The sequence below is a fragment of the Eschrichtius robustus genome, chromosome 8, assembly GCF_028021215.1.
Source record: "Eschrichtius robustus isolate mEscRob2 chromosome 8, mEscRob2.pri, whole genome shotgun sequence".
Classification (NCBI taxonomy): domain Eukaryota; kingdom Metazoa; phylum Chordata; class Mammalia; order Artiodactyla; family Eschrichtiidae; genus Eschrichtius; species Eschrichtius robustus.
Genome location: NC_090831.1, coordinates 124,240,150 through 124,252,503, shown reverse-complemented (window position 1 = coordinate 124,252,503; position 12,354 = coordinate 124,240,150). Strand labels below are relative to the sequence as shown.

Below are 12,354 nucleotides of genomic sequence, written 5' to 3'. Positions count from 1 at the left end.
TGCTCGGGAGGGGGTCTGGCCGGGACCGGGCATGGCGGGTGGGCGCGGAAGGGCCCTGACACCGTTCTCGGTTCCAGACCAACATGATCCCCGGCTCTCCCGGCAGCGCGGAGCTGGAGGGCGGCTTCCACCGGCAACGCAAACGCAAGCTGTCCTTCCGCAGGCGCACTGACAGGGGTGAGGCGGGGGGGGGGCGGGGTCCAGGTGAGCCGGGAGGCGGGTGGGGGGCGGGGTCTAGAGGAGGCGGGGCGGAGGGCGGAGCGCGGGGTCCGGCGGGTCTGCTCCCCCCAGGCTACACAGACCATCCGGCCCTACCTTCAGTGCCCCCCCCACCCCCGCATCACCGCATCCTTTCAGGCCCACTTGAAATGTCGCCTCCTCCAGGAAGCCCTCTTCCACACTCCAAGACAGGGGCGTGCCTAAGTTTCTTTGGTCCTCACACGGCTGGCGTCCTGGTGGGCACTGCTTTGAACTGATGAGGGGAGGAAAGACAGGACAAAGGAGGGCAAGGAGGCCAGCACGGGGGCTGAGGGCCCGGGGTCCCAGCAGTGAGAGCCCCTCTCAGCAGTGCCACTGCCCGTGCTTGGGCAGCCAGCGGTCACAGACGACCTGGTCCCGCCCTCGGAGTTCTCAGTCCCCTTGAAAGTGGGGGAAAGAGAGCGGAAGAAACAACTGGGGACAAACCAGGGCGTCCAGCCACGGTCGTCTCCCAGACCTGCTCCAGTCCCCTCCCCTCTCCTCCCCTCCCCTCCCCTCCCCTCCCCTCCGTGCCTCCTGCCTGCTCTGAGGCCCCTTCTCTGTTTCCCACAGACCCGGAACAGCCAGGGGAGGTGTCGGCCTTGGGGCCGAGCCGGGCGGGGGCAGGGCCGAGTGGCCGGGGCCGGCAGGGGGGGCCGTGGGGGGAGAGCCTGTCCAGCGGCCCCTCCAGCCCTGAGAGCAGTGAGGATGAGGGCCCAGGCCGCAGCTCCAGCCCCCTCCGCCTGGTGCCCTTCTCCAGCCCCAGGCCCCCCGGAGAGCCGCCCGGTGGGGACCCCCTGACTGAGGATGGCGAGAAGAGCAGCGACACTTGTAACCCACTGTCAGGTAGGGCGAGGGCCCCCTGGGCGGGCGGGGGGGGGGCGTGGCCTCTGTCCCGGCCTCAACCCAGCTCTCTGGCTCCAGGCGCCTTCTCAGGAGTGTCCAACATCTTCAGCTTCTGGGGGGACAGCCGGGGCCGCCAGTACCAGGAGCTGCCTCGCTGCCCCGCCCCCGCCCCCGCCCCCAGCCTCCTCAACATCCCTCTTTCCAGCCCTGGCCGACGGCCCCGGGGCGATGTGGAGAGCAGGCTGGACGCCCTCCAGAGGCAGCTCAGCAGGTGAGGGTGGTCCCTGGGATCAGCCTAGGCCCAGCTGTGTGTGTCTGGGGGGGCGGGCTAGTAGGGGCGGGGCACGGGCGTATTGCAGTGTGGTCTGTGGGTTTCGGGCAGTGTTGTAGGGTGAAGTGGGTGTCTGCTCTGTCTAGGCCTGTCCACGTGTCCAGCAGCTTGACCCTCTCCTTGCATTCAGAGCCGAGCCAGGGGCTGCCACACCTAGAATGAAGAGTGGACCTGGGGTTGACCAGCTGGCTGTCCACAGGGTAGTCCTGAGGCCACAGTCACTGGCGTCTCCACTTCCCTGAGACCCAGAACATCCTCCTCCTTCTTGCCCCAGGCTGGAGACCCGGCTGAGTGCAGACATGGCCACCGTCCTGCAGCTGCTGCAGAGGCAGATGACGCTGGTCCCGCCCGCCTACAGTGCTGTGACCACCCCGGGGCCCGGCCCCACCTCCACCTCCCCTCTGCTGCCCGTCAGCCCCATCCCTACCCTCACCCTGGACTCGCTTTCTCAGGTAAGTTCCAAGCACCCCAGCCCTGCCTCTTCTGCACCAATTCCACCCCAGACCTGCTTTGCTGCCCTTTCTGCTTGGCCTTGGGCCCCAGCCTCCTCCCACCCTGTTCCTACCCTCCTCCCAGGCTGTACTGCTGGAGGAGGGCTGCCCTAGGAGCTGCAAGCACGGAGCAAGGCAGGAGAGCCCCCAACAAAGCCCCCAGACAGCTGGGCCCAGGAAGCCAGGAGGCCGAGTGGCATTCGCTCCCCTAGTGTCACCTGAATGGCCAGATCTACTCAGGGTGCCTGTGTCATGGCTGTGGGTGGAGGGACTGTTGAGCCAGGGGTCTGGCGGTGGGTGCTGGGTGCCAGCATGCCCTTGGGATAGGGTCCCAAGCCCCTACTGCGACTGATACCCCCTGGGTCTGGTTCTACTGCCAACCGTTGACTGTCATGCTCAGCGCTTTGCAGGGTTGTCCTGAAGGCTCTGGCTAAGCCCCAGGGTAGCACTTCCGGCCCGCATCTCTCCCCTCCTGCCAGAGATGGGCCTCTGTTGCCCTTTGTCCTCTCCTAAGTGGACACGTGTGTTCCTGGCCTCCTGACAGGACAGCTGTGTCTGGGTCTCAAGAATGGGGCTCCTCTGGCGACAAGAGGTGGCCTGGGATCTGCTCCCCCCTCCCTCTGGCATCTGCTCCCCCCTCCCATCTGCCACCTGCTCCTGTTTGCAGACACCAGGGCCCACGTCAGCAAATGTGCCAGTCTCCCTTCACAGCCTCCTCCGCAGAGATCTCACAGCAGACTCGTCTGCACCCACAAAGCCCCTCCTGCCTGCCCTGGCACTCTCCCTGGCCTTCCGAGGCCTGGCCGCCCGCCTGCCTCTGTTTCTAGGTCCTCGAGTTCTTTCTAGATTGGAGGAAAGAACCCTGTCTCTCTTTCTGTACAGCTTCTGTGCCAGCTCAGGGCCCCTTATTCTGGATTGGGTTTGAATCCAGCGGCCATGTTCCCTGGGGAGGGAAGCGGCTGTGGCCTCAGGCTCTCCCCGCGTCAGGCAGAAGCTCCCGAGGCCCCCAGATGCCTGGTCTGGCTCTTGCCCACCCGGAGCGCGTTTCTCCCAGGGCAGGTTGGAGTCCTGCTCTGTCTGCCTTGGTCCCTCTCCTGTGCCCTCCAGGCCTCTTCTGTCTGTCACCAGGGTCTCCTGACCCTCTCTATCCTCTGACCCTCCCCTGCCCCTTGGCTTCTAGCTTCTCACACTCCGGTTTCTTTGCAGGTTTCCCAGTTCATGGCGTGCGAGGAGCTACCCCAAGACGGCCCTGCTCGACGCCTCTCCCTGCCGGGCCAGCTGGGGGCCCTCACCTCCCAGCCCCTGCACAGACACGGCTCAGACCCGGGAAGTTAGTGGGGCTGCCCAGTGTGGACACATGGCTCACCCAGGGTTCAGTGCACTGCCTGGGCCCCTCCTGTGGAGGACCTGCCCGGGAGGCCCTGGCCGCTGACGGGAGAGGACTAGGAAGGCACAGCCCCTCCTCCAGCCCTTGGGACCATCTCCTCCTGCGGTCCCCTGGGCCCCGTTGGTGGGGGGCGGGGCGCAGGGGCAGGGACAGGGCCGGGCAGTGGATGGGGGTCTGTGGTCCCCTCACTGCCCTGGGGGCAGTAGCTGGTCTAACTGCCCGGCGGCACCCGGCCCTGGGCCTTAGGCACCTCAAGGACTTTTCTGCTATTTACTGCTCTTATTGTTAAGGATAATAATTAAGGATCATATGAATAATTAATGAAGATGCTGATGACTATGAATAATAAATAATTATCCTGAGGAGACTCCAGGGGTGCTGGGAGGGTGCAGCCATCGGCACGCTGTATCCCATGTTCACGTTGATAGTGTCCGGTGCACTGGCCTCTCTGAGGGAATCCAGGCCGATCTGTCTGTGTGCACAGGGCCTGCAGGGGCAGCTCCGACGTCTGGGTGTGGAGTCTGTGCAGTTGGGGTGCTCCCTCGGGGCTGACACAAGTCACCTCCAGGACCTCTTGCCTCCGGAGGGCCCTGCTTCCATGTGGTCCTGGATTCAGGAGGGCAGAGGGCCACCTGGACTCTTTTACATATAGAGGTTGTCCTAATGGGATGCCAGGCCTGGGGTCCCGCCCCTCAGGGTCTTGGTGGCTTCCTGGGTGGCACACTGGCCCCCAAAGCTGTCCCCAGGCTGACTGCTGTCAGAGTACAGATGCGCTGTACTCTTCCCTCACACAGCTCATGAGCCCGGCCCGTACTGACTTTAACCTGGGGCTGTATTTGGCCAAGCCCCCAACTTGGCCTTATCTTGACCTTGACTCAGACTCACACGGATCCTATAAAATTGGCCCCCCCACAGCAAACCAACTCTGGGCACGCTGGTTTTCTCAACCCTGACCAGAGCCCCCGCCCCCTGGTGTCTGGCTCCAGACGGGCCTCACCTCCATCACCTCCATCACTTGGTCACCTGTGATCCTCGACCAGAGGAGCTGCCTGAAGAGGGTGGAAGTTTCAGGGCGACTCATTCCCATTATCGGAGGAGCAAGTCGGAACAGATGTCCTGGGGCCAGTGAAGGGTGGTGGCCGTGTGTGTCCGTGTGCTCGTGGGTGTGCGCGTGTGCGCGCGTGCACGTGCCCTGCCGGTCTTGCGCGAACACCCAGCCTTTCAGAGGAGCTGCTGTGCAGTGGCCGTGGTAGGGCAGCTGCCAGCCAGCAGGAGGAGCCGACGGGCAACAGTGCTACCCAAGGCCTCCAGGGTCGCTTAATCCTGTAATCCCTGACCCTCTGAGGTGGGTGTGTTAACCTTGCTTTGACCAGAGCCCATTACCTCCCGTGCCCGGGACGGGGAGGGTGTTGCGGGGAGACCCTGGTCTCTGAGCCAGCTGGAGGGTGCCCTCTTCCCAGAGCGGGTAGGAGAGAAGTTCCTGGTGGTTCTGCACCAGGGCCTTGGCTCGCCTACCAGGGGGTGTGACCGGGGAGGGGTCCCTGTGAGTTCAGTGTGCCCTGGGGGACAGGGCGTGGAAGATGGGCACGGGGAGTAGAGATGGGGAGAAGGATGAGACCCCGGGTGGTGGGGAGGGGTGACACAGAGAGGTGGGCCAGGCAGAAAGGGCAGCTCTGTGCGACAGGATCTGGCACATGTGTACGCGGGTGTACACGTGCGCGTGAGCATGCATCTGTTCGTGGTTTGGGAGCGCACACGCAGGCCTCCCTGGTGGATTGATGTGTGTGGGCGTGGGGTGGGGTTCTAGCTGGGGGGATGCCCTAGATTCAGTGTCAGCTCACGGATTCCGGGCACAAGCGGACACCGTCAGGATCTCAGCCCCGGACACTGGCAGAGGCCCCCGTGAGGTTGATGGTGAGAAATAAAATGACAGACGAAGCTCGCTGCACTTGGCACGCGGGGGCCGAGGTGCTGGGCCAAGTCCCCGCTCTCCATCTCTCCATCTGGCACTCTCTCCATCCTTCTTACCAACTGTCCTGTCCTTAGGGCATCTTCATCTGGGAGCTCAGCCCCGATTCGCAGCACTCTGTCCAGGTGTGGCGGTGAGGGCTGGGGGAGCCTGGGAGAGCCTGCGGGAGGGGCTGAGGGCCAGCGCAGGGCCCCGTGCTGCTGGGCGTGGGGAGGAGAGGAGGTGAAACCTTGGCCCGCACTCCCTAGGCTTTGTATCACGTTGGACACTGGTTATTCTCTGGGGCACATGCCGGCGTCCACAGTCAGCTGCCCGCCTCCAGGGGAGGGCCCTGCCTGGGCCTGCAGGCCTGATGTGTGCGCTTCCAGGGATGAGTGAGTGTGTGTGTGTGTGTGTGTGTGTGTGTGCACACGCACACGTCTGCGCTCGGGGTGGGGGCTGGCCCCGCAGAGGGGAAACCTCTCCGTGCTTGTCCTCGATGGAAGCACATGGGTGCCCAGGGGCTGGTCTGCTCAGTCCGGTTGAAGGAGCTTCCGGCGTGGCCGAGACACCAGTGCCAGGTCCCTACCAGGAGCCACCCCTGAGATCTGAGAGTGGGCGGAGGACAACGGTCACAGTGGCTCCGCTTACGATGGTTCCACCTGCCCGGCTGTGTCACTTAACCCCTAACAACCCGCAGAGGTGGGTGTCGCTGGTCCACGTGAGGGGAGTCAGGCTCAGGATGGTCGGTGACTGACCAGTGTGAGTGCTGCGGGTAGGTGGCAGTGCGCAGCTCCGGGCTTCACTGGAGGGGCCGCAGTGGCCCTCGGGGCACAGCACTGGGGCCAACACTCGCCGGCCGCAGGGTGTGGGCTCGGACCCGGGCCTTGGGGGACCTGAGAGGCCGGCGGGGGTGCAGTGAATGGGCAGTGCAGTCCAGTGTGGAGCCCAGCAAGGAGACTGCCTGCCTCCCTTCCCAGCCTGCTCCACCCTCCCCTCTCCTGGCCAGGTGGCAGCGCACCCCCTCCTGCCAGTCTGGGACTGTGCTCCACCCAACACGTGAATGGTGCCATAAAACACAGCTGTGCCTGTGACCCGGGCGCTCTCTGTTGGGCGGGATCAAGTTCTTGGGCAGGGTCTGCTCAAGGCTGAAGGCTGCCTAGAACCCACAGGGGGGCCCCAGCCCTCATGGGGTCCTGCTGCATCCCTGGGACCGGGCGGGCTCTCAGGTGTGTTGGGAGGGGTGGGTGGTAATTCTGGGGGCTGGCTGGGGGTACAGCAGGCTCTTTTCCTCCAGGGACCACCTTTGTTCACCATGCATTGATGCATTGCCCACTCTTTTAAGATCCAACCTCATCTTTTTTTTTTTTAATAGAAATCAGTACAAATGCTTTGGAAGGAAGACGAAGGACCATCAGAAGCCAGTAGCCTGTGAGGCTGGGAGAAGGGATGCCTAAGGGGCATCTCGTTCCCGGGGCTCAGGAAGAGAGGAGAGAACGAGGTGTGGGGACCACTGTGCCGCCACTCTGCACCCTAGGACAGGTTCCATGGTCAAATGAAGGGCGCTTCCCCTGCTGGCCTGAAGGCAATAAGCTCTGGACTATCAGCTCCGTGCGGGTGGGGCTAGTTTGACTCTGCAGTGCCCGGAGCAGTGCCGGGCACTGGGATGTACTCAGTGTTTCCTGAATGACCGAAGGAAGTGCCATCCTTCTCCCCGGAACGGAGACCCCTGGGCTCGGCCGGCAGGGCTGGGGAAGTCCTCCTGCGGCTGGCAGAGCAGAAGCGGGGCCTCTGCGCAGGGCTCTGGCCCTTCACCCTGGACCCGCGGGTCACCGTGCTCTACTCCATTCCTGTCCTTGGGCCTGTGCTGCCCAGTTCCGTGGCAACTGCCCGCTGCCCCAGACCTCATCCCTGGCCTCCCCCGTCACCTGGGCTCCTGGAGCCACAGGACTCTGGTGATGGGGGGCAGGGCAAGGGTGCAGTCCCCTCCTCTCCTGCACGGCCAGTCACCAACAGCCGGGGGTGGGCTGTTGTGCAGAGCGGAGGGTTCTCCCAAACCAAGAGGGCCAGAGGGGTGGGGCGGGAACTGGAGGGGCCGTGGCGGGTGAGGAAAGGTCCACGCAGTTGCTGATGCACAGGAAGGCAGGTGGCAGAGCCTGGAGCCGGAGTCTGGTCAGGGGCGGGGGACAGGAACCGAGGGGCAGGCCCGGCCTGCTTTCCCCCACCTCCACCTGCATTCCCCCACCTCCACCTCTGCACCTAAAGGTCCAGGAGCGGAGTGAGGTGCTGGCGGTGCCTCCCGGCCTCGTGACTCAGCCACTGCCCGGGGTCCAGGTGCAAGCTCGCCCCGCCCTGTCCTCACCTGGACCCCCGCTCCTCTCAGCCCGGGCAGTGGCAGCTCTCACGTTTCAGTGACAAGTAAGAGTCATCGATACTCATGGAGCCCATCTTTTGTGGTGAGCATTATTCTGACTGCCTGAAACCCAAGGCCCAGAGGCTCGCGGAACCTGCCAGCGTCCGCGGCTCCTGAGGGTGGAGCTGAAGCGTGAACCCGGGCAGTCTGAGTCCCCCGGGCTGGCCCGAGCCGGGGGCACACCATCTCCCTTAGGCAAGGCAGTGACTAGGAGACCTTTGCAAGTGTCTGGGATTTCTAGGACCTTCTCTCCCCTGCAGACTTTTGTACCTTCTGTTCCTTTGCCTGGAGTGCCCTTTGTCTGGTGAACTCCTGCTGGTCTTTGGGTGGCTCTTCTAGGGGATGCTTGGTGCGCCCCCTCCCTCGGGCTGGGGCCGCCTTTGTGCTCTTGCAGCACCCTCTGCTCTCCCCGCCCCGCCTTCCCTACCCTGGACTGCCAAATCCGGGGGCTCGTCATCTCTGCGTTACACCATCCCTGTCTGTCCCCCAGCACCACGCGCAGTGGCTCCCCCAGAGCGAGCACGCAACGGTTTACTAAATGAACATTTCTGGATTTGGGGAGTGATTAGCAGTAAAATCCTTAATATCCAAAGGGCCGGTGTGCTTGACTTTGGGGGCTGTGACTTCCTGTGCAGCCAGGCTTGGGGTGCGAGGGCTGAGGAGGGGGCTCTGGGGTAGCTGGCACTCCCTGAGCCTCCTCCGCTGATAGGCAAATGTGAGGTCTCGTACCCCAGGGATGGCCCCTAAGGGCCCACGGGGTTTACGTTTTCTACCGCACTCTGTTGGCTCAGCTCAGCGCCTGGGGTTTGGTCCTTGCTCTGAGTTACGATCAGGGAACTTCTCTGGTGCCACCTGGAATCCCTCCTGGTGGGCATCTAGGGGCACAGCTGGATATCCCGTGATGGCCATTGCTCACCTGAGCTTTGGGGAGCCTCTGCCTTTGCTTCCCATCACAGCAAGATCATCACCCTCTCAGATGCCCGGTCCCTGGCCTGGCGATACCTCCGGGGGCAGCCCCTGCAGGCCTCTGACTTTTCCAGGCTCTGTTCTGCCACAGTGCAGGGCAGGAGGTCTTGTGCCAGGCCCTTCCTGCAACCCACCTGCCCACGTCGCAGGAGCAGATGGACCGAAGCGTGCCCAGGTCCTGACGTGACAGATGGCTCCTTCCTCTTTGCCTGCAGGACAAAGCCCTCCACGTCAGCCTGGCACAGAGGGTTCTCGTCTTCCTTTCCAGACCCACCTGCCTTTGTACCTCCTGCTGCCACGTGCCCAATACTCTAGCCACATGAGATCACGTCCTGTTAACTATGCTTGAGTTCTCCCTGCGTTTGCCTGTCTTTCCCTCTTCTTGTAAACAGACTCTGTCCTTCCCGGCCTGGAGAAACTCTTCGATCCTTCAAGTCCTAGCTCACACGTCACCTCCTCCAGGAGGTCCCCTCTAGGTGTCTCAGTGGATCTAAACCTCCCATCGCACTGGGCTCAGGCCTTTGTCAGCGCCTCCACACACCCTGCCTGTTCTCCTGTCTGTCACCCGAAAGAGGACTGGCTGAGTATTGGTCATCTTCTCATCTCCCTTGGAGGCCTCTGTCGTGGGGCCGGGGAGACGGCAGGCACTTTGCCGGTGTGTCTTGCTTCATCTCCACTTCCCAGCGGCCTCTGCGTGGAGGGCTCCTGCCCACTGTCCTCTGTGTGGCTGCTCATTTGTCCTTTGATGGTCAAGGCTGAGAGCGATTTCTCGTAGGGCTTTTCTGTTTCAACCTCAGGTCTGAGGGATCCCCCTTTCTCCCCAGTGGTGGCCAGTCCAGTGGGTGCTCAGCCTGGCAGCTCAGGGGGACCTACAGGGCTCACACGGTGGTCCGACCACACAGGGACCATCAAAAGCACACAAGTAGCGGGTCTAGTCTATCTCAAGTGCTCAAAAATGTCGAAACAAATTTGAATCATAGGGCCTTTCAAGGTGACTATTTGGAAACACTTTTAGATAATTGTATATCATAAAAGAGTGGTTGGTGTAAAAATCAATAAGATTTCGTAAAAGACTGAATAGTAACAGGTTTTTTTAAGCCGCATAGGTGCATGATATTAAACCCTATAAAGACTCAGTTTATCTTGATCATCTTATTGTAGTAGCATTTAAAATAAAGTGATTCTTGATACTTTATTTTCTAAAAGTCTAAGTACAGGTCAAGCCCTTTTCCTTTCTTTTTGGCTAACTTTTGTCTTTCAAAAAAAAAAAATGTGTTCTGAGGCATTTGTTTAAATAATCAGCTTCATTATTTCTAATCACACCTTATAAGTGAGTTGGAAGTTGGCAAGAGCCATCGCTTAGAAACCAGAGCAGAAGAATTTAGCTCAGCTGTCTTACCATTATTTTAAAATTAGCAATAGCATAAGGTCTGGCTGCAAAAGGCTTAGGTGCTAACTGGCAAGAGAATCAGTCATTAGGGAAATAGCCTGGAGAGGGTAACGGCTTGACTTCCTCTTTCTGCTCTGCCAGGTGATGACAGCTGGGGAATCAGAGGGAACGCATTGGTCAGGGACACCAGGAAGGTCAAGTGAAGCTGATCTCATGGTCTCAAGAGGCCTAAGTGGAATGAAACCCTTAGCAGATGGGAAAATGAGAGTAGAGAGCTTTATTTAAAGTCAATCTTCCCCAGGCCCCCGGAATTGTGACTGTCCCGCAGGGAAGTTGGGCTCCATGTGAGGCTCTGAGTGGCCATAAAGAAGCGTTATTCTCAGGGCCGGTGAAAGGAGCATGGGGGGAACGAGGTTAAACAGCGATTGTGCCATGACCCAGCGGCCCTGCGTCCTCCAGCGCCCAGGGAGCCCTTCCCTTAGGGTGCTGAGAAGTGGCTGGTGCCCCATCCAGGGGAGAGTAGGGTGTGCCTCGTGCCTCCCCGGGTCTCTGGGGATGCCCTGGGGGTGAGGCTTCTGATCTAGGCTAGCTGCCCTGTGACCTGTGAGACACCTGTCCCCTAAGTGTGTGGTAGTTCCTGTGCCTGCTGCCACCTCTTTTCCAGGACACTCTGACTTAAGGTGGACACCCCTCCTCTCATTATCCCAAAGCACCACTAATTAAAGGTGTTGCACATAGTGGATGATTAATAAAGATCTTGGAGGTCATTGTGAACGCTGGGGAAGTCATCTCACTGTACAGCCCAGAAAACAACCTAAAAGATGATCTCAGACATTCCAGTCCTAAATTCTTGGCTGCTTCCTTGTTGGTGACTTTCTCATTGGCTGACCTCCTTCCTAGTCCTTCCAAGACCCTCTTGGTCAGTTCCCATTTTCTGAAGACCCTTCTCTGCCTCTTCTTTTTCCCACCTCCCTGGCCTGCCCCACATTGACCCTCACTACCTTGGGCAGATCCGTTCAAGTGTCTCCAGGCTGCTCTTCGCTGACCTTGCCCGGGGCGCCACCCTTCTCCTTCCGAGGCTCTTCCAGACTCTCGGGATGCTATCCAGACACGCACCCGAGAGACCCGGAGTGAGCTACCCGTGCCCCTAGTGGGGGGAGGGGGCTGCAGTAAAGCTGGCTTTCTTTTCCCTTCCTTCCTTCTTTTCTTTTCTTTTTTTTTTTGGCCACGCTGCACGGCTTGCGAGATCTCAGTTCCCAACCAGGGATTGAACCCTTGCCCTCAGCAGTGAAAGCGCAGCGTCCTAACCACTGGACCACCAGGGAATTGCCCCTTCCTTCCTTCCTTTTTTTTTTTTATTATTATTTATTTATTTATTTGGTTGCGCCGGGTCTTAGTTGCTGCAGGTGTGCTCCTTAGTTGAGACTCGCCGGCTCCTTATTTGCGGCTTGTGGGCTCCTTAGTTGTGGCATGAGAACTCTTGGTTGCGGCATGCATGTGGGATCTAGTTCCCCGACCAGGGATCGAACCCTGGCCCCCTGCATTGGGAGCATGGAGTCTTAACCACTGTGCCACCAGGGAAGCCCCCCTTCCTTCCTCCTTCCTCCCTTCCTTCCTTCCTTTCTTTTCCTTCCTTCCTTCCTTTTCCTTCCTTCCTTTTCCTTCCTTCCTTCCTTCCTTCCTTCCTTCCCTCCCTCCTTCCTTCCTTCCTTCCTTCCTTCCTTCCCTCCTTCCCTCCCTCCCTCCTTCCTTCCTTCCTTCCCTCCTTCCCTCCCTCCCTCCCTCCTTCCTTCCTTCCTTCCTTCCCTCCTTCCCTCCCTCCCTCCCTCCTTCCTTTCTTCCTTCCTTCCCTCCTTTCCTCCCTCCCTCCCTCCTTCCTTCCTTCCTTCCCTCCCTCCCTCCTTCCCTCCTTCCTTCCTTCCTTCCTTCCCTCCTTCCCTCCCTCCCTCCCTCCCTCCTTCCTTCCTTCCTTCCTTCCCTCCTTCCCTCCCTCCCTCCCTCCCTCCTTCCTTCCTTCCTTCCTTCCCTTCCCTCCCTCCCTCCCTCCTTCCTTCCTTCCTTCCCTCCCTCCCTCCTTCCTTCCTTCCTTCCCTCCCTCCTTCCTTCCTTCCTTCCTTCCCTCCTTCCCTCCCTCCCTCCCTCCTTCCTTCCTTCCTTCCTTCCTTCCCTCCTTCCCTCCCTCCCTCCCTCCCTCCTTCCTTCCTTCCTTCCTTCCCTCCTTCCCTCCCCTCCCTCCCTCCTTCCTTCCTTCATTCCCTCCCTCCCTCCCTCCCTCCTTCCTTCCTTCCTTCCTTCCCTCCCTCCTTCCTTCCTTCCTTCCTTCCCTCCTTCCCTCCCTCCCTCCA

General features: G+C 60.6%; 1 protein-coding gene across 2 annotated transcripts in view; it reads left to right on the top strand.

The window, feature by feature from the left end:
- Positions 1-3,240, top strand: part of KCNH2 (potassium voltage-gated channel subfamily H member 2) — a 32,976-nt gene extending 29,736 nt beyond the window's left edge. For both annotated transcript variants that reach the window (XM_068550179.1, XM_068550180.1), the window contains 5 exons: positions 78-177; positions 811-1,083; positions 1,162-1,354; positions 1,689-1,866; positions 3,112-3,240. In XM_068550179.1, the coding sequence (XP_068406280.1) occupies positions 78-177; positions 811-1,083; positions 1,162-1,354; positions 1,689-1,866; positions 3,112-3,240 (873 nt within the window). The remainder of the gene's footprint in view (positions 1-77; positions 178-810; positions 1,084-1,161; positions 1,355-1,688; positions 1,867-3,111) is intronic.
- Positions 3,241-12,354: the final 9,114 nt, after the last annotated feature.